Source organism: Cervus elaphus, chromosome 9, assembly GCF_910594005.1.
Source record: "Cervus elaphus chromosome 9, mCerEla1.1, whole genome shotgun sequence".
Lineage (NCBI taxonomy): Eukaryota > Metazoa > Chordata > Mammalia > Artiodactyla > Cervidae > Cervus > Cervus elaphus.
The window spans coordinates 95,682,132-95,708,386 of NC_057823.1; the positions used below are offsets into that span (position 1 = coordinate 95,682,132).

The 26,255-nt window shown below is 43.2% G+C and overlaps 1 protein-coding gene across 12 annotated transcripts in view; it reads left to right on the forward strand.

The window, feature by feature from the left end:
• The window catches only part of CAST (calpastatin), a 124,229-nt gene that overhangs the window by 39,418 nt on the left and 58,556 nt on the right, over positions 1 to 26,255 (forward strand). For 8 of the 12 annotated variants that reach the window (XM_043913667.1, XM_043913668.1, XM_043913666.1 and 5 more), the window contains exon 3: positions 764 to 835. In XM_043913667.1, the coding sequence (XP_043769602.1) occupies positions 764 to 835 (72 nt within the window). Of the gene's footprint in view, positions 1 to 763; positions 836 to 7,685; positions 7,964 to 26,255 lie in introns of those variants that run through there. The other 4 variants (XM_043913665.1, XM_043913669.1, XM_043913671.1 and 1 more) reach the window with 3 other exon arrangements.

The window sequence follows — 26,255 nt, forward strand, 5'->3', positions numbered from 1 at the left end:
GAAGCCCAAGAATACTGGAGTGGGTAGCCTATCCCTTCTCCAATGGATCTTCCCGACCCAGGAATCGGACTGTGGTCTCCTGCATTGCAGGCGGATTCGTTACCAACTGAGCTATCAGGGAAGACCAAGAACTCAGTAAACATTCATTATTATTCATCACAGTATTCTAACTTCAAAAAGCAAAAAAACAATACAGGTAATAAAGAACTCAATAAACATTCATTATTAGCTATATTGTTTTTTTGCTTTTTGAAGTTAGACTACTGTGATGAGTATCTGTGAAGAAGAAAAGGCTTTTGCACTTGTAATATTATTTCCCTAAGGTAAGTTTCTTGGACATGGAATTGCATCTTTGATACTTGCTGCTGAGTCACCCTCTGGGCAGGCTGTACGGACGCCTGCTCTGCGGCACTCAGGGTAAGAGAGAAAGCACGTACCTTGTCCCGGAGAGCGATGCTGTTCTGGGAATGCATGGCGGCGGAAAATGGCACCTGCACGTGTGAGGATTTTTGCAGTTTTCCGAAACCATTGAATATCGAACAATTGCAATTTCTTCAATGCACTCTTTCCTTTTAATATCTACATAGTCTTCAGGCTAAGATATAAAAAATTAAAAGCTTGTTTCATTTTTTTGTGTGCTCAGCATTGAGTATATTAGTCTGAATTTTGCTTGAAAAGAGATTTGTATTGATAGGGAAATTTGCGCTTGACCACATTGTTAAGGTGTCTTCTCCCATCGAAACTAATATTTTCTTTTTTTCAGAAAAAAGCAACAAGCCCCGGGAGCAATCAGCCCTCAAGAACTCAGTCTGGTGAAAGAGCCCCAGTCACCAAGGTCAGTCATTTCCTGGACATGAAAAGACACCTACTTTACAGATGTATCATTAGTGGGTGGGACTTGTAAGGAAAGCAAACATGTCAAGTATGTCACTGAAAATTGAACTAAGTATCATTTCTGTGCTGGTGGAGAAGGTGCAAAGAAACACGCATGACATTTCTTAATGTCTTCTAATGACATTTCTTGATGATTTAAGACCTAATAAAGACATTTGTGTTATTATTCTTACTGGCATCTAATAGTAAGTGTCCAAAAATATTAATTATTATTTTAAATATTTACAAATAATATTTGATTTTTGCACATACCATGAGTAGAAATATAGTCTTTCCACTTCTTCAGAAAATAATTCAAATTATCTTTATGAGTATTAACCATAGCAGGCTCTTGCTAAATGTGCTATATAATTATCTTATGTAATCCGCTAACAACCTTATAATTATTATTCCTTTGTACCTGAGGAAACGTGGGCTCAGAGAGGTTAAGTAACCTCAACAAGATCACAAAGCCAGTAAGATGGAGGTAGGGTTCAAACCCAGGCTTCCGGTTCACAAAAAATCCTGGACCTTTTAAACTCTGACTGAGCCTTCTTTGGTAATATAACACTACAAAGTTTTGCAAAGTATAAAAACATTGGAATTTCATCTTTCAAGATAAGCTGTAACTACAATTTTAGCTAGTAGTTTTCAATATATAAAATAGCTATCCTCCTTCCACTTCAGCTGGTGATCTTCCAGTATGTCCAAGATTATCCAAACCTTAACCTGTTTCAGTATTGCCTATACAACTATTGAAAATGAGCATTTTCCATTGAAACTGGTAGCTCTCCTATGGAGGGCTGTGGACTTCCTCATTCATGTATGTTACTTGCTTGGTGAAGAGTTCATATTTTAGAGCCTCCTGGAGCCTTAGCCTCTGTCCAAGCCCCTTATAAGTACCCAAACTAAAACCCAGCTGAGACATGAGGAGAGGCTGGGCAAGGTTATCTCCGCTGCCATTGCCCTTGTTAGTCTTCATGCTCTCTTGTTTGGAGGTCTCCAGCTAAAATATATTTTCTAGACATGTCCTATCTTTTGTAATATTATGACTTTTACTTAACTTGCACTTAACTTGCACTTAATTTATGCCTCTAAAAATTAGAAGCTTCATTAGTTCAGTCGCTCAGTCATGTCCGACTCTTTGAGACCCCATGAACTGCAGCATGCCAGGCCTCCCTGTCCTTCACCAACTCCCGGAGTTTACTCAAACTCATGTCCATCAAGTCGGTGATGCCACCCATCCATCTCATCCTCTGTCGTCCCCTTCTCCTCCGGCCTTCAATCTTTCCCAGCATCAGGGTCTTTTCCAGTGAAAAGACCAGATCTTCGTATCAGGTGCCCAAAGCTTCATTAGCTAGACCTCAATCTCGGGGGATTTTTAGTGAATCATTTGTAAATGGTTTCTAGAATTGTCATTACCTAAACTCTTGGAGTTTCAGTACATTGTCCAGATCTCCTGCCTGGGAAGGGCTTTATTCATTTCATTCATTCAAACTCTTGGAGGGTCAGTACGTTGTGGAAAATCACACTTAGGTATTTTTGTTTTGTTTCCTTTATTCCCATCCCCCCGCCCCCCGCACCTTGAATTTAGTGGTAAGAAGCAGTCCCTTTTACATCTTTTTTCTACACAGGAGTATCATCCACTCATTTCTAGGTGGAATTCTTGTAAAGAATTTGGCCATTCTCCTCAAACCCTGCCCTGCCGCAGGAAGCTGTGGGAGGGTGCCTTAGCTGGGAGGTGGAGACATTTAGCCACACAGTGACTGTTTTAGATTTACTGGCAAACTTGTAATTCCCTCCTTGGCTTCTCCCATCCCATTCTTCTATTGTTCTTCATCACTGTGGTTTCCTGACTGGAGTTCCTTCACGAATTTCCTGAATATTGGTTTTTCCAGGATTTAATTCTTCATTCCTTCCTTTTTATATCTTTAACTCTTACAGAGTATTAGAAATATATATATATGTGTGTGTGTGTATATATATATATATATAACCTTATACCTATATATATGCATACATATACTTCCTTGGTTTTTTGTCTTTTGATACCAGATTGAAAGGCCTCAGTATCATCATCACTTAAAAATGATCATTCCCATGCATCATTTAATAGCATTTGTGACCCCTTGAAGCCTTTTATTACACAATAAATTATCACAACACACAGGCAAATGATATTTTCTCAACACATGACATGACAATAGTATATATAATTGGCAGTGAGAATTAGTTCTGGTTTTCTTGATACTGGACACATTCAACGCAAAAGTTAACGTAAGTGACAATTTCACAATTATTAAGAAAAACTTAGTCTGTATTAAAAATTCAGTATTTAAGCTTATGTAAGCACGACTGAAGTGACTTAGCAGCAGCAGCAGCAGCAAGCTGTATATAGCTGTATATTATAGACTGGTTACCAGGTATTGCAGAAATGTTTTATGAGGATTCTTACAAAATCAGTAATTATGTATATAAATAATATCACTTCTGCCATGTAGTCCTGGGTTTGGAGGATCCAAAACACTTAAGTGGCATAGACATTTCTAATTCAAAATCATTACTTTAAAGGTGTTTAGTACTTAAAATTGAATTTTTATAAATTAATAATGAAGACTAATGAGGCTATAGAAATTAGACTCTTACTAAATAAATAGCTGGGATCCATAATCAGTCGTGCTGTTGTATTTTACTCAGAGTCTCAGGCAACTTCTATTGTAACCACCAACTAACTCTGGTGAGGAAGGCGAGGTTGAACTTGCATTAAGAACATCTCTGCAAAAGACTGTGGCTATAAGAAGATGTGCGGGGTAAAGTTATCCCACTTTACCCACTGGAATCCACTCTGACGACTTAACGATAAAAAGGAATTCTTAAGGGCTAGCCGGTAGCTCCTAGAGAAATCCAGAAGGCTCCAGCAGAAAGAATCTATTTCACAGCCGGGAACAACGCCCTGCCTCCCTGTGGCAGCCCCTCCTCGCCGCCACTGCAGCTCAGCACCTATCACACTTAGGCCTGGATGCGGGTAACTGGGAAGCTGCCAAGCTGAAGGCTGGAAGCGCTTCTAGAACCTAACTCAGACCTACCAGTGGGCGGCGCCTCCACTCGGCTCATTTCCGGGCTCACTCGTGTGAGGCACAGCTGATTGGCCAGTGTGGGTCACGTGCCTTAACCAGGCTGCAGGGGAATGTGGGGCGGGGACGGCTTGCACTGTATAGACTGGGCTTCCCTGGTGGCTCAGCTGGTAAAGAATCTGCCTGCAATGCAGGAGACCTGGGTTTGATCCCTAGGTTGGGAAGATTCCCTTGGAGAAGGGAAAGGCTACCCACTCCAGTATTCCTGGGTTTCCCTTTTGGCTCCAGCTGGTAAAGAATCTGCCTGCAATGCAGGAGACCTGGCTTCAGTCACTGGGTTGGGAAGATCCCCTGGAGAAGGGAAAGGCTACCCATTCCAGTATTCTGGCCTGGAGAATTCCATGGACTGTATAGTCCATAGGGTCACAAAGAGTCTGACACGACTGAGCAGTTTTCAATAATGAGGATTTTCAAATGTATTGCCAGCTGCCAGCTATTTACTCTGGAAAGGAAAATAGGAGAACTGTCTAATTGAACTGGAGGAAAAATCACTGGTTACCACTCCAGTATTCTTGCCAGGAAAAATCCCATGGACAGAGGAGCTGGTTGGGTGGGCCACTGTCCATGGGGTCACAGAAGAGTCAGACACGACTGAGTGACTAAACAACAACACACAACAGGTTATTTAGCAACATTAGATCTTTTAAACAGAAGACGGCCCATACAGCTTTGCTCCCAGTTGGAGGGGAGAAGATCTGTGCAGGAATAAGCACCCACCAGAGAATTCCTTCTGTGCTTTTGGTCCTGGTTCTGCCATAAATACTTGTTAACCTTGGCAGCATGGCCCTACTCTTCTCATGCATAATGTGAGTAAGGGGGAGCCGGGGGGAATAAAGTCAGCATACTGTGGGAGGCATCCCGGCGTTCAGTGTCAGCCTCACCCACAGAACCTTTGGACCACATGTGGTGGGTGAGATGATTCTGTATGTTGCTAAGTAAGCAAGCATTTTTATTTCAATAGTTCTGCATATGTTTTTGTGTGCTAGAAAAAGTAAAGTAGAATTTCCAAACTCATGATCTCTTGGATAGTCTTGCTTAAAACAAGGCTAAGTGAAGTCGCTTGGTCGTGTCTGACTCTGCGACCCCCACGGACTGTAACCTACCAGGCTCCTCCATCCATGGGATTTTCCAGGCAAGAATAGTGGAGTGGGTTGCCATTCCTTCTCCCAGGGATCTTCCCGACCCAGGGATCGAACCAGGGTCTCCTGCATTGCAGGTAGACTCTTTACCATCTGAGCCACCAGGGAAGGCAAGGCTAGATGTGGTTAAAATGTAAATCTGTTTTTAAAATATTAAGTAAATATAGTTATGCCAGATTAAAAAAACAGTGGCTTAGATGGTAGAGAATCTGCCTGCAATGCAGGAGACCCAGGTTCAATCCCTGAGTTGGGAAGATCCCTTGGAGAAGGGAATGGCAGCCCACTCCAGTATTCCTGCTTGGAAAACTCCATGGACAGAGGAACCTGGTGGGCTACAGTTGGTAGGGTTGCAATGAGTTGGACATGACTGAACCATGGTAACACACATACACAAATAACCAAGGTTTGGGAAACAAGATTCAGAGCAGTAAGTATCATTTTAATGTGCATATTCAGTCAGCGAGGTTTTTATTAAAATGCAGATTCTGACTCAGGAAGTCTGTGGTGAGACTGAGATTCTTTCTGCTTTTCTAACAAGCTCCCAGTTGCTGCTGGTGGTTTGGCTACTGCATTTTGAGCTGCAGAGATGCTGAATTGTGCTGAATGTGGGTAATTTAGATTACTTGTATCTTAGATTACCTAAACTGATCAGGGAATCAGATTATCTAACAGATTAGACAATCTGGTTAAAATGCAGATTCTCAGGTTCCAAGCCACAAAAATCCGATTCCTCATAAGGGGCTAAGGCCCAGGGTTTTCTTTATTTGATAAATACCCTCCAGATTTTCAGATGCGGGTGATGTGGGGGCCACACTGGGAGAAAGGATGAACCTCAGGGACTAGAATAGACACAGCATATCTGAGAGCAATACCGTCCCTCTTCATCTCCAAGGAGAGGAGTCCCTTTATACCTATCCTGCAGGATAAGCATCTTTGGAAGTTTTATTTCACAACCACGTAATTACTAATCTGTACCTTGAAGAGCTCAGACATACTCACCCTCATTGAGAGAGATATGCTGCCTAACCGTGGAGCTGTGGGACTCAGGGCTCATCCCTCTTGAGAAGTGGCCCAAGTAAGTCATGTTGGTTGTTTGAAATGTCACTGATAAGCTGAGGTTAAGAAACAAAAAAGCAGAGAAAATACTGACCATGAACCAAAAAGTAATTTAAGCTACATTTTCATCTAGAAGAATTCTGAGGGCGGGGTCTTCTTCTCAGGGAATTATAGAATATTAGAGTTGGAAGGGCTTTTCTTTCACCACCTTTAACAGAAGTAAATGAAAAATGATAATAAATAAGGCGGCTGTGGGGAACACCTTGCCGGAGAAGTCAGTGGGACCCCGCCTGCTTTGGTTGCTGGGTGGATGTGGGTACCAGCCTGCCCAGATGAGCACTCTTCTGAATGCCAGCTGGCCATCACCTCTGCCTTGGCTGGACGCGGAGTGAGTCACCGCTCAGCTGTCACTAGCGAGGCCTGAATTTCTGGTCTCCAACTGCCCACTGCCACCCCCTCCTCCACTCACACCCCCAGCTCCCTGTCTAGAGCCTTTGTTGTAACCGATTTATGGCTTTGGGGAAAACTGGCTTCCCACATTTCTTTAAAATCTTATAAGTGTTTTCCCTAACCCCAATCACTTATTTTATATTTATTAGTTAGCGTTCTTCTATTGACTTCCCTGGTGGCTCAGACGGTAAAGCGTCTGCCCCCAGTGTGGGAGACCCAGGTTCGCTCCCTGGGTCGGAAAGATCCTCTGGAGAAGGCAATGGCTCCAGTACTCTTGCCTGGAAAATCCCATGGACGGAAGAGCATGGTAGGCTACAGTCCATGGGGTTGCCTGGAAAATCCCATGGACGGAGGAGCATGGTAGGCTACAGTCCATGGGGTCACAGAGTTGGACCTGACTTAGCGACTTCAAGTGTAAGAGTATTCTTCTATAAGGAAAAGCATTTCATCTCTCCTCAGTATCTAAAGGGTATTTATTGCTGGGAATGTGGTGGGGAGGGATTGCTACCTGTGTAAGATTAAAACAGAATAGTGACATTTAGCAAAATCATTCCAGACTAGCCAAGGCTACATCTGCCGACTGATGGAGGAGGGGTAGCAGGCCAACAGAAGAAGGGGTAGGTGGCCAATGTTGTCTGTGTTTCAGTTCGCATGCTTTGAGAGAAGATTCTCAGGGCAAGAGGAATTTATTAGTGGTCAGTTAAGTTTCTTGATTGTCCATGAATTGGCTGAGCATATGTATATATATATAAACAAGTTTATTTATGGCAGTATGAATTCATGCATTCTTATTTTATTCAGTGGCTTAAAATCCATTCTTATTTTGAAATGTTTAATCATAATGTATAATGTACAGTAATTCAGTAGAATTTTGGTTCTGTTAAACCACTCTTTAGAAAGCAAAATCTGTTACGGGATGTAAAATGTTAATTTACTGGGTAGTTTAAAAAGCCACATTTGCGGGCGTGTGTTTGCACAGAGACAGCCTTGGAGCGGTGGACCGCTGCCATCAGCGGGTGACCTGCATCGCCTTGTTCTGTTAGGCAGCCCCGGGGATGCCAGCCCCGCCGTCGAGAGCGGGCATCGCCCCCTGCACGAACCGCGCGGGGCTGCGGGGGCGGTGCTGCCCGGGGCGGGCGGAGGAGGGCGGGGAGCGGCCTGCGTCGCGCGTCCCGGGACCGCCCCGCCGCGTCCCTCTCCGCGCGCTCTGCTGCGGCTGCAAACTGAAACCGCGGGGGCCGAGCGCCACCGGGAATGCAAACGTCCCCCGAGCCCGGCTGAAGTCTCCGGGGCTCCGAAGCCGGACGCAGAGTGAGTACTGATTTCGGCCGCTTGCCCCGAGGCTGCGGCGGCTTCCCGGGCCGGCGGGCTCCCAGCGCCTGGACGTGCGCCCTGACGGTCTCTCGACCTTTAAGACCCATCGCCTTTCAGTGGGTTCTAAGCTCCCTTGGGTTACCTGCCGACCCCTCCTCCGTCGGTGCCGCTGTGGCCGGCTGCTGGACTGGGAACGAATCTGCTACAGGGTAGGGTTCCAAAACCAGGGATTTGTGTGACCTGGAGAAAATGCTGAAAGACAAAAAAAGAAAGAGCAGCCGCTCCGTGGATTCGGTTTGGCCCTGTGATCTTGAGGGTTAGACCCCGTCCGCTCCCCGCGCCCTGCCCCCTCCGCCGTGGTGACCTCCGTTTTAGAGAATGACCTCACTGTGTGTAACCTCTCCGTGTACCTGATAACGTGCTGGGTGTGGCGTGGCCGATGTTGTGACTTGTTTTGGTTCTGTTTCCTTGACCTCAACCTGAGGCTGTGGTCGGATGACATCACGGAACGGTGCTCTGTACCTGTCTTTCAAGAATGCAAAATGTTTTCGTGGAGATTTGACAGTCTCTTCTGCGCTGTTAGGGTGGTCCCGTGCCTCAGTTACAAACGCGTACGGGGCTGGTTCTTTATTCCCATTTTACAGCTTGAGAGAAGAAGGCTGAGAGTTTAAGAAGCGTCCTCCAAGGGTGGGACCTTGGGGCCTCTGACTAGTCCCCTAGGGAATCCACCTGTACCTACATCAGAGGAATGGGACTGCTTAATTGGCAGTTCTGGAAAGTTCCTGCTATATGAGATGTTTTCGAGAGGGAAAACCTCTGCATTGCAGGGAGGGCCGATAAGGAGTGGCACCTGCTGTTTACAGCCGGCAAGTTTATTTTCTAATGAAGAGTGCCTCTTCCTGACATGTTTGTGGGAACTGAATTTAACTTTTGCACGCTGATTTTTCAGTATCTAAAGGGTATTTATTGCTGGGAATGCGGTGGGGAGGAGATTGCTGCCTGTGTAAGATTAAAACAGAATAGTGACATTTGGCAAAATCATGCTAGATTAGCCAAGGCTACATCTGCCTGCTGATGGAGGAGGGGTAGCTGGCCAATAGCAGTGAGGAAGGAGCGCGAATCCTGGTACAGGCAGCAAGAACCCTTGATGACTGTTTAAAAAAAAAAGTGAACTTTGCAGACTGCCTGATGTGTTTACGAAGCAGTGCCTTCGATTGTGAACATTGTCTGTTACAGTTCTCATGCTTTGAGAGAAGATTCTCAGTGGGGAGAGGAGTTTATTAATGGTCGGTTAGGTTTCTTGATTGTCCATGAATTGGCTGAGTATAATTCTTCTCTCAGCAATGAAGATTTAAAAGAGAACAAGTAAACTGATCATTTGAAAAAGATTTAGGAAAACATGGGAAGTTAATTTGAACTGAGCTCGTAAAGTCAGCCAAATATTTGTGTTCCTATTTATTGTTTATAATAACAACTATCTGTAATGCATTACTACTTCTTAGCTGGAAGTATTTACTTTTCCCACAATATGAGCCACTTAATGGTTCAGTCCTATTTAAATAAAAAGCCCACAATCTATGTTCTCTTGTGTACATAGATATCTTTGTCTCTTCTCTTTACCTCATAGTGCCCTCATTTTGGAGACTGTTTGAATCTGGGATGTGTGTTTTAGCATCAGTGTGCCTGGCCTCATAAGAGCTATTTTATCCTGTAGTTTTTTTATATATTGAATTAATAATCTGCATACTGAGAAAGTACAATGGGTCTTCACAAACAGTTGTGTTTTATTTTTTGCTCTGTGAATAGCTTTTAACTGAAAAACGTCAGTCACCCAGTGTTTCTCAGCAGAGTACTAATGGCATTTGGGTTGACAGTTCTTAACTGGGCGGGGCTGTGTTGTTCCCACTAAATGCCAGAGCATGACAAAAACGCTCTCGTGCACACATTTTAAAATACCCCTTCATTGGGTGCTGCTTCCCCTGGTTAAGACCAGTTGATACACTATTTTTATGAAGAGCCCTAAATATAATTACTCAGTCCCATTTAAGGGTCCGTTACAGCATCTCTTAAGACAGGTTGACTTCTGAGCAAGTCCATACATACATCTGAACCTTGGAGATTTGGGTGGTGGCTATGTGTAATCCTATTGTTAAAGTGACATTGTTAGCCGTGTGCCCTCCTGTCCACATTAGGCAATAATAATAAATTATTAGCAAGTGACTTTAATAGGTTTCAGAAAAAGAACAGATCAACACAATCTGTATTAAATCAGCGTATTGGCTCAGGGGTTAAGATTCCGCCTGCCAAGCAGAGGACGTGGGTTCTATCTCGGGGTTGGAAAGATCCCCTGGAGAAGGAAATGGCAATCCACTCCAGTTTTCTTGCCTGGAGAATCCCATGGATGGAGGAGCCTGGTGGGCTACAGTCCATGGGGTCACAAAAGAGCCAGACACGACTTAGTGACTGAACAGCAAAAAAAAATCAGCATTAATAGTTATAACTACACTTACTGATAATTATTGTGTTCTAGGCATGTGTCGAGCACTTTACATGATCTGATGATGAGAAAGGGAGGAGGTAGATACCCTTATCATGCCCACTTTACAGATCAAGAGAGTAAGAGCCTGATCTTTTAACCACTGCCCTGTGTTATTTCTCAGGACATGTTTAACAGCTCTCCATAAAATACTTCCTAAAAAAGTGAGTTTTAGTGGGTGAAGTTAACACACACTAAAGTCTCATTTGACTATATTGTCTCATTTGGCTGTGGTTACTTTTGTTCTTAGAATACCAGCTTCTTACTCTACTGTGAGCGCTTTGAAGACAAGAGCCACATCTTTGGACCACCATTGCATCTTCCATGGTGCCTTCTGCATAGTAATTGCTCAATAAATGTTTGTTGAATTGAAAAAGAGATTATTTTTTTTCTCAATATGGACAGAGCCCTAAGATACTGTTGCATGAGTATAGAGATTTATGCTAGGTGGGCAGAAAAGGGAAAACAATATTTGATTTTGTTCTCTAAGCTTTATGAGCATTTACAGCTTAACATCTGTTTGTCCATTAGCTAAAGATTAGGTAATCGAAAAAGATCCATAATGAACTCTTTTTGTTTAACTTCTACAATGGTCCCCACGTGGTGCTGAGGATACAGACGTGAAGTATGGCCCATATAACAAATATAAAAACACAGTGTAAAAAGTGCTAAAAAGCATTGCTATCAAGGTCCTGTGAAGCAGTGCAAGTCTGAGGGAAGGGGGATGAGGTTAAGCTTGGGCCTGTTTTTCTGGGAATAAACATTAGTAAAACGAGTCCCTTAAAGGAGATCTGTAACCAGTCAGTTCAAGACTGGCCTCTTCAGAGATCTGAATACGTCCAACTTCCCAAGCATTGGCTCGCCTCATTCATTATTTTCTTGATCCCATCTTTCCAGACTTGCCCCTAACTACCAGTGGAGTTACTCTGATCTCCCCCCTGCACACTTTTCCATATGCTGTTATGTGGGACTGAGAGTTTTGATTCATTTTAGGGCTCTCTCGTGAGACTTTCTTGACAACTGTCCCCTGCAGACAGGATTCCCATCAGGTGTCAATGATAACCTGAGATTTCCCTTTGTCCTGCGCAGTGCACAGATTAACTGGAGACTCCATAGCTGCCTGAGTCTGTGCTGTCTGTCTTCCAAACCAGCTTTGAGGGTGACAGGTCGTGTTCATCTTCCCGTTGCTTCACAACCCAAGCTGAGATGCAGGGAGGGCAGACAAGCTCATCAACAGGGTAACCTGCCTCTGCATTCCAGACACTTACCTCTCAGGGCACATTGTCTCCATTTCGTTTCTTGTTGAATATTTTGTGTTTGTCAGCTGCCACGTGGTGGATACATATCCTTAGAAAAATGAGGAAGAAGCTCAGATGCTCATCTGCTTACCCTTTATCATTTTTATTGATTCCTTTGCTAGCAATAATTGGCACACCTTAGTTACACAGGTGCCTCTTGGTCTCTTTTGTTGATAGTGTTTGTTTATTTTCCCTTAGATGCCTTTGCAACTCCTACAAAATCGTAACCGTTTTATTTGGGAGGATTTCTTATATGTTGGAAAGAAGCTTTGGGTTTGCTTTTACTGATTAATCAAGTGAACTTTGGTAAAGCAGGTTTCTTTTACATATTGCCAATGCACTTATAATTATCCTCAGTTCTCTAGGTCCCATGGTACATACTGATCATAATGGCCAAGACGTGGGTGAGTGGTGATGACTCCATGGCTCATCATCATCCGAGTTCTGGAACGTAAGGCGTTTCCCAGGAGCCCTGCTGATGGACTAGTAATACCAAGCAATGGGGAAGCTGAGTGTAACTGAAGCAGGGCTTCCTTAATTGCACAGAGCTGTGTTTTAGCAGCGGGGTCTCCTCAGAGGAGAGAAGTTTCTTGGTTCTCAAATAGAAAAGGCAGTCCAGTGGGATAATCCCAGGATAATCCATGGGCCTGGGACTCTGCTGACCCATGTTCTGAGCTTGTACTTCCTCCTCCCCCTTGGAATGCTCGAATACAGTGTTTCATGATACGAAGTCTGGGAAGCATCTGTGTGAATTTTACCTGGGATCCTTAATTAAAAATGGAAATTGCCCAGGTCGCACCTCAGACCTACCCAGTCAGCATCGCTGGAATCTATGGCCCAGTAAGCTTTCAAAGTAAATCCTTAAACCTGTAAAAGTGGAATGCGCGCTGCTTTAAGAAGGGAGTTGGCTCACCAGAGTCTGTCTGTGAGCAGCGGTGCGGTGCCGTCTTGCTGAGAGTTGTGGCTCTTCTACTCACAGAAGCTGAGACTTCTGAGCCATCCTGAGGGGCCTCCGTAAACTGACCTCACTGATGTTCGTGGCCCTCTGTTGGTGCCTAAGAAAGGGCCCCAACCACTCCTCTTTCAAAGCTATTATAAGAGAAGGCACCTGGGTGAGTGTGCAGGCGTACTCTTTGCACTCTGTCATGGATTGAGCTCCTCAGTATAAATACCTCGATGAGATCTTGATCCCTCCAGAGTTGTCTAGAATAGAGTTGCTAGGGCAGAAAGTTGCTCCTACAGAGAAACCAGAGACTCAGTCTTCTGCATATTATTTCTTCATTAGCTGTACTAAGGGTGGCCACAGTAGCAGAAAGTAGAATTATTTGTATGGTTTTCAGTCGTCTGAGTCTTTTCTGTTTCCTTCTTATCGTGGAATAGGAAATTCTGTTTATATCTAACAAGGCAAATAAAATCGTCTAATATAATGCCAGTACCATGTCTTGTCATCATCAGAGTCCTGGGATATATGCTTTTAGACATGCTTCTTTTCATAATATTTTGTTTGCAGAGATGCATGAGGTTCAGAGGGCTTGGTCTACAGCAGGGAACTGAAACTTGTGGCCAGAATTTTTATCTTCCAGAATTCTCAACTTCTCTTTTATACTGACCATCTCTTGATTTATCTCTTTATTTAATTAATGTTTTAATGTTAAATTTTATACAGTATATCTATGTGTCTAGAACAGAAAGGGGCTCTTGAATCAGAATTCAGATTAATTTTATTAAGCCTGCACAATGTTTTTAAACCATTTGAAAGCCTTTAGATAAAACTGCACGTTCCATTTTGTCACTGAAGCCTCCTACCCCCTCTTCATTCTGGCCTGATACACTCATTCACATCCCCCAACGTATATTTTCATTTGAGTATTAGACTCCTGGTCTGTAGAGAGAGGCAAATATTATTTTTCTGAAAATTTTTCAGAAAAAAATTTCACTTTTTTTCTTAAATACTTGGAACTGAGCTATATGCTAGATGTGTGGATATGTGTAGCATTAAGGGTTCCACTAGTGGACCAGAATATCTGCCTATAAGATGACAACACTGTTGAGCTTGGCAAAGTCTATATTCTATATTTTTCTAGTGTAAGAAAGATTTACACTACAGGCATAATCCCAGTTATCAATTGTCCTCAGAGTTTACAGTCATGAGACTGGAGAAGACAGATACTCTTGGGGTATTGCAGAACTGTTTTTTGAGGGAGCATCTATGCTGTTTAGTAATCTGGACTGGCCATGTCAGCACCATAAATCTTCCTTTCAAAACCAGCTGGAAAGTACTTTTGAAAAGTAATTCTGTGAATCTAACTTATTATCTAAGGAATTCTGGTACCTTTCTCTTGACCAAATGAAAGCATGAAGAGACTTAAGTTTGTTATGGGAAGAAAAGTGCCCATGGATAACAACAGATGCTTTTAATAGAAAATGGTGGTCATTCCACCAACCCCCTATAAAGCCATCTAAAGCAGTCATTCTCAATGTCTCAGAGTTTCAGAATCCCCTGGGGGGCTCACAGCTTTTTAGTCTGTAACCCTTCCTCTCTCTTCCTCCTGCATTATGCTTTTGGACAAACTCCTTTGCAAGTTTCTAAGTGTTCATTGTTGCCCTGCCCCTCCCCACACAGTGCCCATGAGTGCTTCTGCTCCCAGGCCAAAAAACACAGAAAAGTGAAAGTCGCTCAGTCTGTCTGACTCTTCGCAACCCCATGGACTCCCTGTAGCCCACCAGGCTCCTCTGTCCATGGCCTTCTCCAGACAAGAGTACTGGAGTGGGTAGCCATTCTGTTCTCCAGGGGATCTTCCGGCCCAGGGATCGAACTCAGATCTCCTGCGTTGCAGGCAGATTCTTTACCGCCTGAGCCACCAGGGAAGCCCCCAAACCACTGAGCTAGGTGTTAATCAGCTGTGACCGCCAATTCTGAGACCCTCCCTGAAGCAGACAGATAGAACCCTGGTCCCCAGAACTTCTCGTTAAAAATGCCAGAGATAAAAGCCCAAAACTGTCGCTCCTTGATGAACCATGTGAAGAACATGGCCGAATTAGCAAGCCTGTCCCTCAACAAGCTGGCGAGCATGCTGGGGAACACTTCAAGTGCCAGGCAGCTCTGTGATTTCTTTCACAGCTCCTATGCAAAGGTCCTGTCCAGAAGGAAATTGAAAAACTAAGTAAGTGCTGCCTGTTTTCTTAGCCTGTGATTGTGCTTCTCAGCTGCTCTTTGCCTGCCCTCCACAGGTCTTTATTAATTATTAGCCCATAGTAAAGAATCCGCCTGCCAGTGCAGGAGACATGGGCTCAGTCCCTAGGTCAGAAAGATCCCCTGGAGAAGGAAATGGCAACCGACTCCAGTATTCTTCTTGGAGAATCCCGTGGACAGAGGAGCCTGGGGAGCTACAGCCCGTGGGGTCGCAAGAGTCAGACACGACTCAGCGACTAAACAAACAACAAAGGTGTTAATGCTTGACCTGGCACAGTCCAATAGCTTGATAGAACATTCATTGCCAGCAATCTTTATGTATAATTTTAGTATAAAAAATTTAAATATGTATGGATTCCTGAATATTTCGCATAGTTTCACTGATTAAAATTAGTGATCATTTTTCCCTAGCAATATTATAAAATTATATCATCTTTTTTGTGATGTCCTACTGTAACTTGAGTTTTAAGTCTGTCGGTTCATTAGCTAATTATTGTTAGAAATTTTAGCCATAAAGTGTCCACACATTTTAGAGATCGTAAAGGAAAGGCTCCCCTCTTTTGGCTTTCGAGTTTGAGTTCTTCTTTGGTTTCAAGAACTTTTTTCAATTATTACAGTAATGGGTGCTGAATTATTCTCAAATAGTGTTCTTGTGGTAGGATTCCTAGCCTGGCAAATTAGAACTGTCTCATTCTCTAGTCCTCTGACAATCATATTCTTACACCTCTTCATGAATTTCCAAAGATTGAATGTGATGAACACTGATCTACATATCTGCAGTTAAAATCTTGACAAAATACCCCAGTTGATTTCCAGTTGAACTAGTGATAAGCCGTAACTTTTCTCTGTGTGTATAACTTTTCCACATTCTTCTACTAACCAATGAACTGAAGATTTGGTTACTATTTAGAATGGAGAGACAACCAATAGGAAACAAACGATTAACAAAGGACATTCTGATAATCTGTAGATAATTCTGGAATGCTATGGGAGAGGGGTTAGGTCCAGCAGTATGTATATAGTTTGGAGAAGCTCTCCATGATCTAGATAAATAGAAAATAAATGAAAAGAAGAAAAGCCAACTGTTTATTAATTTGTTAAACAACTACTGTGCTAAGTGATTTATAGATTTCATTTAATCCTCTTAAGAGTTGCATATTTTGCAACTAGATAAATGGGTATTAGGACAGTTTTTAAAATGAGAAGACTAAGGCTTAGATTAAATAACTTACCCTGGGTCACATAGATAGCAAGGTTCTATTTGATTCCAGTGCCTTTTTCAGTAGACCAGTCTTATAAAATCCTAGGCTCAGTCGTTCATATTCAGGCAGTTTAAATAACTGAGAGAGGAATTTGTATCTAAATTCAGAAAAGCACTAGAAATTGATATTATGCCCTCAATATTATGCTCAATATCTTAATGCTGTGGAAATTCTGATTGATTAAATTTCCTGCTTCTGTGAAAGAGTATATTATACACTGATTGGAATTAGCAAATAAGAGTTTTGTTGAGAGTTTCTTCAGATGTCTTAATGGGCAGTAAAGAAGGAATAAATTACACATCTGAATATAGTGAAATTAAAAAAAAAACAGGTAAAATACATGGTGAAAAACACCCTTCTAGTGTCGGAATGCAGAACCTTTGCTCAGACTTAAGAATAAGCAGCACTGTTCATATTTTTACAAATTTTTTACATATTTAAAATGAAACCTATTTAAAAATCAATTCTCCTATTCTATTGAATTTTTTTTTTGTTTTAGGGGAAAGTGGGATGAAATGTGGAAGGTATTGGATTATTCCCACTGTACAGATGAGGAAACTGAGGCACAAAGCAGTTAGGGAATTTGAGCAAGGTCATACAGCTGGTAGCAGAGCTGGAATTCAGACTCCAGTGGTCAGGCTCCACAGCTGTTCTCCTGACTAAATAACATTACCTCTTTAATATTTGCGAAGATTAAGCTTGCTGTTAGTGTACATTTGTGAATTTGTTTTTCTTACCTGGTTTCTAGAATAATGCTTTATTTCGCCCTGCATTTTCATTTTCATTATTTGGAAATCAGCTTGGAGAAGGGAACTTTGTACTAATTCCTGTCATTTAAGTCTTCTTATTAAGAACATGCTTCCCTGAGAAGCCAGCTACAAGAATGGCCACGGGACAGGCTCATCTCTCAGGCACCACGCAACTGGCTCCATCTCCCTGTTTCCTTATAGGTACCTTCTCAGTTTCCTTAAGAGACACTTTGAGCCCATCATCCCTGTAGAGATTGAGATGGGCCGTTGGTTTTATTACGCAGCAGTCCATAAAAAGTTCTCATTTCTTTCACACTCTGTTAGGTTTGTGCCCAAGGAATGAATTTGAAAGCCCTCGGAAAACCAAGCTGAAAGGCTCTGAGGCAGCTGTTCCCCAGAGCTCAGAATTTTTCATTCTTGTACAATAATCATATCACCAGTAACCATATATGCTTCAGATGACCTCATAATCTTTTAGGATAAATAAGCAATGCATTTCAGCCCAAAGAACCTTTCGTCATGTAAAATAATATTGCCCTTTCTCTGTTTATATATGAGTGTGTAGCTTCTCTAAAGCAGTGGTCACCACTGAAGTGCTTCACCATTCTGAGACTGAGGAGATCTTTTGAAAGTGAAAATCGCTTAGTTGTGTCCGATTCTTTGCGACCCCCCTGGACTATAGTCCATGGAATTCTCCAGGCCAGAATACTGGAGTGGGTAGCCTTTCCCTTCTCCAGGGCATCTTCCCAATCCAGGGATCAAACCCACGTCTCCTACATTGCAGGCAGATTCTTTAGCAACTGAGCTATCAGGGAAGTCCAGGCAATTGATATTTGTAAAATGATACAAATTACTTTTGTTTACTAATTTATGATGTGCCAGGCCTTATGAACACATCCTCATTAATTCCTCACTACCATCTTATGAGGTAGATGTCACCTTTATACCATTTAACAAATAAAAAAACGCAATCTTGGAAAGCTTAGGACTTCCCTGTAGCTCAGATGGTGAAGAATCTGCCTGCAACATAGGAAACCCGGGTTTGATCCTTTGATTGGGAAGATCCTCTGGAGAAGGGACTGGCAACCCACTCCAGTATTCTTGCCTGGAGAATCCCATGGACAGAAGACCCTGGCAGACTACAGTCCGTGGGGTCACAGAGTCGGACACAAAAATTTAAGCAACTTGTCTGAAGTTACAGATGGTGTGATTCCCCAGGTCCGTGGAACTCCAGAAGCTAAACTCCTGTGTTTCCCATTTGAACATCTATGATTGGGTACATAAGCTTTATGTGTTTATAGCGTATCATATTAGAGTTGCAGAACTGTGGAGTTCTCAAGCCTGACAGTTTACAAATGAGGAAACTGTGTTCTAGAGAGGTGAAGACTTAAGTTCAAAGAACTTGTCATGGGCTGTCTTCCTCATTGTTCATTGTGTCGCTTCTAATCTGCTTAAATTGCGTGACTCACAAGCTTAAGAATGTCCTAGCCAAGCAAACCTTTTCTAGGGGAGGGACCACAAGAAGAAAGTAGGATGTCTTTTCCGGGTCTAACTTCTCTAGCTTGTTTGGGGCAGCCAAAGTAAGACATAGTTGGAATTATTCATGCATCAAGTAAAATAACCAGGCTCTCTAAGGCATGAACACAACTTTAAAAGAAAAAAAAAGCTGCATTGCTCCTCTTTGATGACGAATCCAGGCTGTGTGGCTTGCTCTCTTCCTTGCCTACAACATAATCAGCCCCGGGGTGTAGGGGAGGGGAACACTGGAAAAGTGGGGCTCACAAAGCAATGAAAATGAAACAGTTGTCTTGGGGTACCGAACTTCACACCTTTTGTGGCCTTTTTCCTAAGCGTTTGAGGTGCTCCTGTGTCGCAGCTCATAATCAGGCACTCACAGGGTGTGGCCAAATGTTCTAAGGTCTCTCGGGCTTGGATTTTGATCACAGATCAGCTGTGGCTACTGTCCCGGTTGCCAGGCAACATGTGGATGTTTATTTTGAGGTCTGCCCACAGGGTTGCATCAGAGGCCAAGGATGCATGTGCTCTCCACTTCCCAGAGCAAGCAGAGCTCAGGCTTTCTATTTTTATCTTAAGGCTGTGCAGTCCCTTTTAATATATTTCATGAGTGTATAGCATCCTCAGCCTGGATAGAATGACTTTCTGTTTTCCCCAGGCAGTGTTCAGGTCGCCTCATTTTGCCATGCTCTACTTTATCCAGCCGGTCAGACTCCAGACTGATGATCTCTGGCACTTCCCCGCCTCTGAGTCTTGCTCAAGCTGCTTTGCTCATCTGGAATGACTACCCTGTCCCTGGCTCCATCTCTTTGTTTTGTAAAACTAAAATTTTTCATCTTACTTTTCGAAAGTAGGAGAGTAAATTTGTTATAGCAAAAAGCTTATGGACCTTATTGTCAGTGTCTGTGTTCAAATCTAAGCTCTATAGCTTCTGAATTGTGAGATCTTAGATAAGTTACCTAACTTCTCTGAGCCTCAGTTTTCTCCTTTGTAAAATGCAGATAATAATGAGTGGGTCCTAGGATTTTATAGAGATACACTAAAATCGGATGCCTAAAGCACCTGCACATTGAAGGTTCTATAGTCCTTACCTCCCGATCACAACTGCCATTAATATTAAGTAAATTGTTCCCATCTCCTCTGTGAAGTTTTCCCTAGCTGTCTTCAAACCTGCATCTCAGAAATACAGTCTCCCTCTTCTGATCTCTTATAACTTGGTGTTGTACTTAGGGTCCTCTCACAGTTGACCTGGTCTCATATTGCACACGTGTGGAGGTGGAAGTTGGTACCCTAATTAGGTCTGCTGGCACAAAGCCATGTTCTCCCTGAAAGAGGTGGCTCAGCTTCATTCATAAATGACCCATTTCATGGGAATCAGGTTTTTTGTTAGGATTAAATATTATGCTTTGTTAGGTAACTGAACTGTGGTTCTCTTGAGAAGCATCATTATTATGGTAAATAATTAAAAGCATCTTGAGACAAGATGGCCTGTCATGGTGTGACGGCAGGGCAAACAATAGACAGTTAAGCATCTGAATATTCATTTCCTAAAGTGAACAGTCCATCCCCATAAACATGTCCATGAATGGTGTCTGTGCAGAACAGCAGTGCTTTCTTTAGAAAGCCCCTCATGGGCCATCTATTGTTTGTTCCAGGTGTCTCACAGGAAGCAGCTAGGGTTTTTTTATGTGCCTCTGAGTTTTTTTTTTTGAAGTTATACAACTCCTGGGTAATGCCAGTAAGGATATAGAAGACTAGATGTTTGTTTTCCCAGCTTGTTTTCTGACCTGTGCTTTAAACAAAATTTCTGGTGATTGAATAAAACTAATAAAATGTTGCTTTTGAACCGTCCCACAATACTCATGTTTATTCATGTACAAATTCATACATTAATTTATTTAACAAATACTTATTAAGCACCTGTTGTGTGCAACATTTGGGTATGTGCTGCTGCTGAGACAGGCATGGTCCCTGGCCTCGTGGAGTTCAAGTTTGGGTCTCTGGCAGAAACTATAAAAAAGAAGTTTTTAAAGAAAATCTATTATTTTTTCTTTCATATTTTTTAGATGCATCATTAAAATAAGAATCTCATTATGGTTCAGAAACAAATTATACATTTCTCTCTCGTGCATCTAGCAGACCTAACTCAAAGTTAGTTACTGATTTGTCAGAACGTCTTAGTTTTAAAATTTTTTAATATTTGTTTTGTGCTTTGCTCAAATTTCCCTAGTATTTGGTATCTGACTCTCTCACAGTAACCCTGTGGGGTATATGGTATTCCCATGTGGGAAACTAGACGCTCTTTGGGTTTAACTGACTTGCTCATGGACTCATGGCCATAAGAAGCAATCAGATTGAACCTTTCTTCTGGTTTATTAATTATTTTCGTGATTTTAGTTTTCTTTTTTAAAAAAGCAAGGTATTAAAATCATACTTCATTCTTTGTTTAAATGAAACTTTGACAATTAGCAAATGGAAGCAAAGATTGGACTCAACAGTGGGTTTTGAGCTCCTCTCTTCTGCTGAACACTATGGTGGGCACCTTGGGGAGTGGAGATGATCTGTCTCTTGGTCAGTTTACCGCTTTGTTGATAAGACATGACTGATACCTAGAAGAGATGCAGTAACCCTCAGCAGCATATATGATTAAGTGTTCAAGGAAGAAGTACAAGCCTATAAGAGAGTTGAGAAGATAGGATGAGCTGAAGCAGATATAGGTGTTGTATCTTGAGCTAAGTCTTTCGAGGGAAGGGTAGGGGGAATCTGAGCAGAGAAAGGCTTCTTTGGCCGTGGGGATGGCAAGATGTGAGGCTGAGAGGTGGATGGGAGCATGGTGGTGATGCTAACACTGACTAGCCTTTGTCCAGCATTTGTCACTTCCCATGCATTGTTATAATGGGTTCGTGTACATCAGCTAAGTCTTAAAACAACCCTGTAAGAGAAGAACTTACTCTTCTCATTTTACAGATGAGGACACTGAGGCATAGAGAGGTTAAGGAACCTGCTTGAACTTGCACATGAATTCAATGTTGGCCGAAATTCCTCCAGTCTTGAGTCCAAAGTCCACTCTCGCTCTCTTAGCCAGTGAGTGATGCTGTCTGATGAAGTTCTCCTAAAACAGGAAGGACAGCATCTGGGGCGGGGGGGGGGGGGGGGATAGGGAGACATGATACGGAACATAGCAAGAGACGCAATGGAATCAGCAGATGAGGTCGAATACGAAGTCTGAAGTTCAGGTGGAAGACATTGGACCTCATCTAGGATGGTGGGAAACCTCCAAGAGCATAGTGTTTCATCAGAGTGGGAACCTGGTATTTATTTCAGATAAATTAGGCAGTGATAGAAAGGACTGGGAGCTAGAGGTGGGGTGGGGTTGGGGCTGGGAGAGATCAAGGCATGAAAGCTATTAGCAAGGACTTGATGTTATGCAGGTGTGGGAGATACCTGATGAGACCAGGAGTGTGGGCAGGAAACCAAAACAGAAGGATGGAATGGTGCTGAGCACTGGAGGCAGCCCTGTGCCGGACCCCAGGTGATTGAGAAGTGAGTTTCCCCCATTACGTCATTGGCCAACTCCAGAGGCAGGTAGTATTACTTTCCTTTTGCAGATTAGGGCGACGGCTTCTGGGAGAATAATTAAGTGCCGGAGCAGGCATTTGAGCCTGCCTCTTTCTTGATTTCCTCCGTTTAAGGTAAAAATAATGTTTGGTAATAAAGCAAGGCTGCTGTTAAAATGTCGAGAACTGTTCACAGAGGAGACAAAAAAGTCATGGGGATTCCTGCATCTCCAAGGACGCAGGAATATGAGCGAGAAGGCAGAGGGTTGGTGACTACATACTAAAGAACTCAGAGCAGAATGGAGCCAAGTGGAAGAGGCTTCCAGAAGGAAACAGGTCAGAGGGCTGGGCATTGGCCCTGCAGCTCTCCAGGTCACAGTAGCCCTGGGGGAGAGGACGGTCAGTGATTCAGAGTGAAACTGCAGATGGACTGTCCAGTGGGGAAGGCTGGCACAGACTTGGGCCGGCGATCTTCATCACCTCCCCAAACAAAGGCAGCTCGGGTGGGAAGGGTGACTGGGCACGCTGGCAGTGAGGGGTGGGGAGAGGAAGCCAGGTCTGGGGTGAGGCGTGGCCTTTGACTCATCTGCTGGCATCCTCTGGGTGCACTCTCTGCACTGAGCTGAGGGCAGGGAGGGCGATCATGGGGAGGCGGAGAGAGCCGGGGGGAGAGACTGAGGGTCCCCGTGAACCCGCTGACAGTGTCCAGAAAGAAGCTGATAGGGGCCCAAGCAAGTGAAAAGAGTGTGCCGTGGGAGACGGAGAAGTAGAGAGTCAAGGGATTGATGTTTTCATCAACCGCCCTTCCTGGCAGAAGAGTGAATGAGTCAGCTGTCTAGGACACCACCCCTCCTGAAGAAGCCCTTGCTGTCTCAGCTGGGACCCGTGACGAGGCCACTCACACCTAGCATCACGTGATGGTTGGCTTGATCCCACGTCTTGCTTCTTTTCCTGCAGCCTCATGAGGCACCCTGCAGAATCTAGGGAAAGCCTTGGACAGAGACCTGCCTTGAGTAAGAGTAGGGTCAGTAGATGAGTATACCCAGTGCTGATCTTTTAAACGGACCCCAAGGTGGTGGAGGAGACACCTCCAGACGCAATTATGTCATTATCTGTTCGTATAAGGGACTATGTACAAACAAAGCTAGTGGAGCTGATGGAGTTCCAGCTGAGCTATTTAAAATCTGAAAAGATGATGCTGTGAAAGTGTTGCAGTCAATATGTTAGCAAATTTGGAAAACCCAGCAGTGGCCACAGGATTGGGAAAGGTCAGTTTTCATTCCAATCCCAAGGAAAGGCAATGCCAAACAATGTTCAAACTACTGTAATTGGGCTCATTTCACACGCTACTAAGGTAATGCTCAAAATCCTTCAAGTTAGGCTTCAGCAGAATGTGAACAGAGAACCTCCAAATGTACAAGCTGGGTTTAGAAAAGGCAGAGGAACCAGAGATCAAATTGCCAACATTTATTGGATCATGGAGAAGGCAAGGGAGTTCCAGAAAATTATCCACTCTAGTTCATTGACTATGCTAAAGGTTTTGACTGTGTAGATCACAACAAACTGTGGGAAACTGTTGAAGAGATGGGAGTACCAGACCACCTTTCCTGTCTCCTGAGAAACCTGTAAGTGGGTCAAGAAGCAACAGTTAGAACTGGACATGGAACAACTGACTGGTTCAAAATTGGAAAAAGAATATATCAAGGCTGTATGTAGATTGTCACCCTTCTCATTTAACATATGCAGAGTATATTATGTGAAATGCCAGGCTGAATGAATCGCAAGCTGGAATCAAGATTGCCAGAAGAAGTATCAGCCTCAGATATGCAGATGATACCACCCTTATGGCAGAAAGTAAAGAAAACTAAAGAGCCTCTTGATAAGGATGAAAGAGGACAGTGAAAACGTTGGCTTGAACCTGAACATTCAAAAAACTAAGATCATGGCATCCGGTCCCATCACTTCATGGCAAATAGAAGGGGAAAAGTGGAAACAGTGACAGATTCTATTTTCTTGGGCTCCAAAATCAATGTGGATGGTGACTGCAGCCATGGAATTAGAAGATGCTCCTTGGGAGAAAAGCTATGACAAACCCACACAACATATTAAAAAGCAGAGACATCACTTTGCCAACAAAAGTCCACATAGTCAAAGCTATGGTTTTTCAAGAAGTCATGTACGAATGTGCAAGCTGGACCATAGAGAAGGCTGAGCACCAAAGAATTGGTGCTGAGCTCTCGAATTGTGGTGCTAGAGAGGACTCTTGAGAGTCCCTTGGACTGCAGGGAGATCAAACCAGTCAATTCTAAAGGAAATCAACCCTAAATAGTCATTGGAAGGACCGGTGCTGAAGCTGAAGCTCCAATACTTTGGCCAGTTGATGCAAAGAGTCGATTCATTGGGAAAGACCCTGATGCTGGGAAAGATTGAGGGCAGGAGGAGAAGGGGACGACAGAGGATGAGATGGTTGAATGGCATCACTGACTCAGTGGACATGAGTTTGAGCAAACTCCAGGAGATAATGAAAGACAGGGAAGCCTGACATGCTACAGTCCGTGGGGTCACAAAGATTCAGACACAACTTAGCTACTCGACAACAAACAGCAGCAGTAAGGTACTTTGAGTAAGCAAGTGGGGATTAACAAAGATGGATGGAAGCCCACTTTGGATTGCGGTGGTTTGGATGTTACAATGTCAGGGCTGATGCTAGTGAGGTGTACCTGAAAGAAAGGCATATAGGATTTGGGTATTTGGGGAAGAGAAACATCCCAACCAGTTGCACTTTTGTGAAGGAAAAAATGTAAAAGGGAGAGATGAGTGAGGTGTGCTCTGAGAAAGGGATGGGCTTGCTGCCTGGAGATGTTCTGTGCTGGGAGATGGTTGGGATTGGAGACTGGGGGTCTTTAAAGGCAAGAGAAGGGCTTTCTTTGTGATACAGTGGTTTACAGGAGTCATGGTCACTGCATCTACTTTAGAGGGAGGCATGAGAGTGACACGTAGGAGGAGTCACGTGGCCACAATGGGTGAGAGAGCCAAACGGCTGGAGTCAGGGAGACCTTTGCCAAATATATGTGAACAAGAAAATCGGTTTCTATTTCTGAAGGATCTGAAAAACATACCATCTCCCCTTCATCTCTCTCATCATTTCCAGCAGTAAACTTCCAAAATTCTTACTGTAGCAGGTGAACAAATAAATCTAAAGAGGTTTTGTTGAATAATGCCAGAACATAAGATGCTGAACTGGATAAGTGCAGGAGTAAACGTTAATTTTTTATGGCTGCAGTTACTTTCGTTTATCAATAATTGCTCATTTTAATGGTGTTTGATAACCCAGTAAGATTATTTCAGGTGGGCCTACAACTGACATAGAACCAAAACATTTGTCCGGTGCCATAGGATTTTCTCCATGCCTGTTAGAGCATTTAAGCTCTAACTAAATCTGCTAGATGCCTGTTGCACAGACTGCTTATTGTCTGTTTATTATGAACTTTTTCAAAGCTGTGATGGTGATTTATTCGTTGTGTAGCCTCGGCCCCAGGCTCGTTGCTCTTTAAACAGTTGCTGAGTGGGTAGTTGGAAAATAATTACGTTTTCTCTGCTGTTACTTTGATTTATACATTAATTTAAGATTATATATAGTAATACTCTGTATGTATGTCAAGAGATTTACATGGGTCATTTAGGAGGGAGAGCACGGTTAAGGCTGCAGTCGAGTCTGATACACAGTCCTGCTCCCGCAGAGAGATTTTGGTATTTGCGCACTGGTATGGCTTTAAATCTGGCTGTCCCCTGGTGTTAGGAGCCACTGGGTGGTAGACCCTGCAGCAGGGGCAGTGGTTTAGAAAGCAGACCGCTCAGATGGGCCTCCCCACCTCTTGTCTAGTGATGCCCGCTTATCCTTCGGTCTCCATGTCAGGTGTTACGTCCTCAGCCTCACCTGTCCTGACTGTCTCCTCAACTAGATCTGGTTGCCTTAGTCTGTGTTCTCATTGGACCCTGTGATTTTCCTTTATAGCACTTACCACAAGTAGTTACTAAAGTGATGATTCTTTTTTTAAATTTGTTTTATCGAAGTATAGTTGATTTACAATGTGTTAATTTCTGCTGTATAGCAAGTTTGTTCAGTTATACATGTGTGTACATGTGACAAACCTAGACAGCATATTGAAAAGCAGGGAC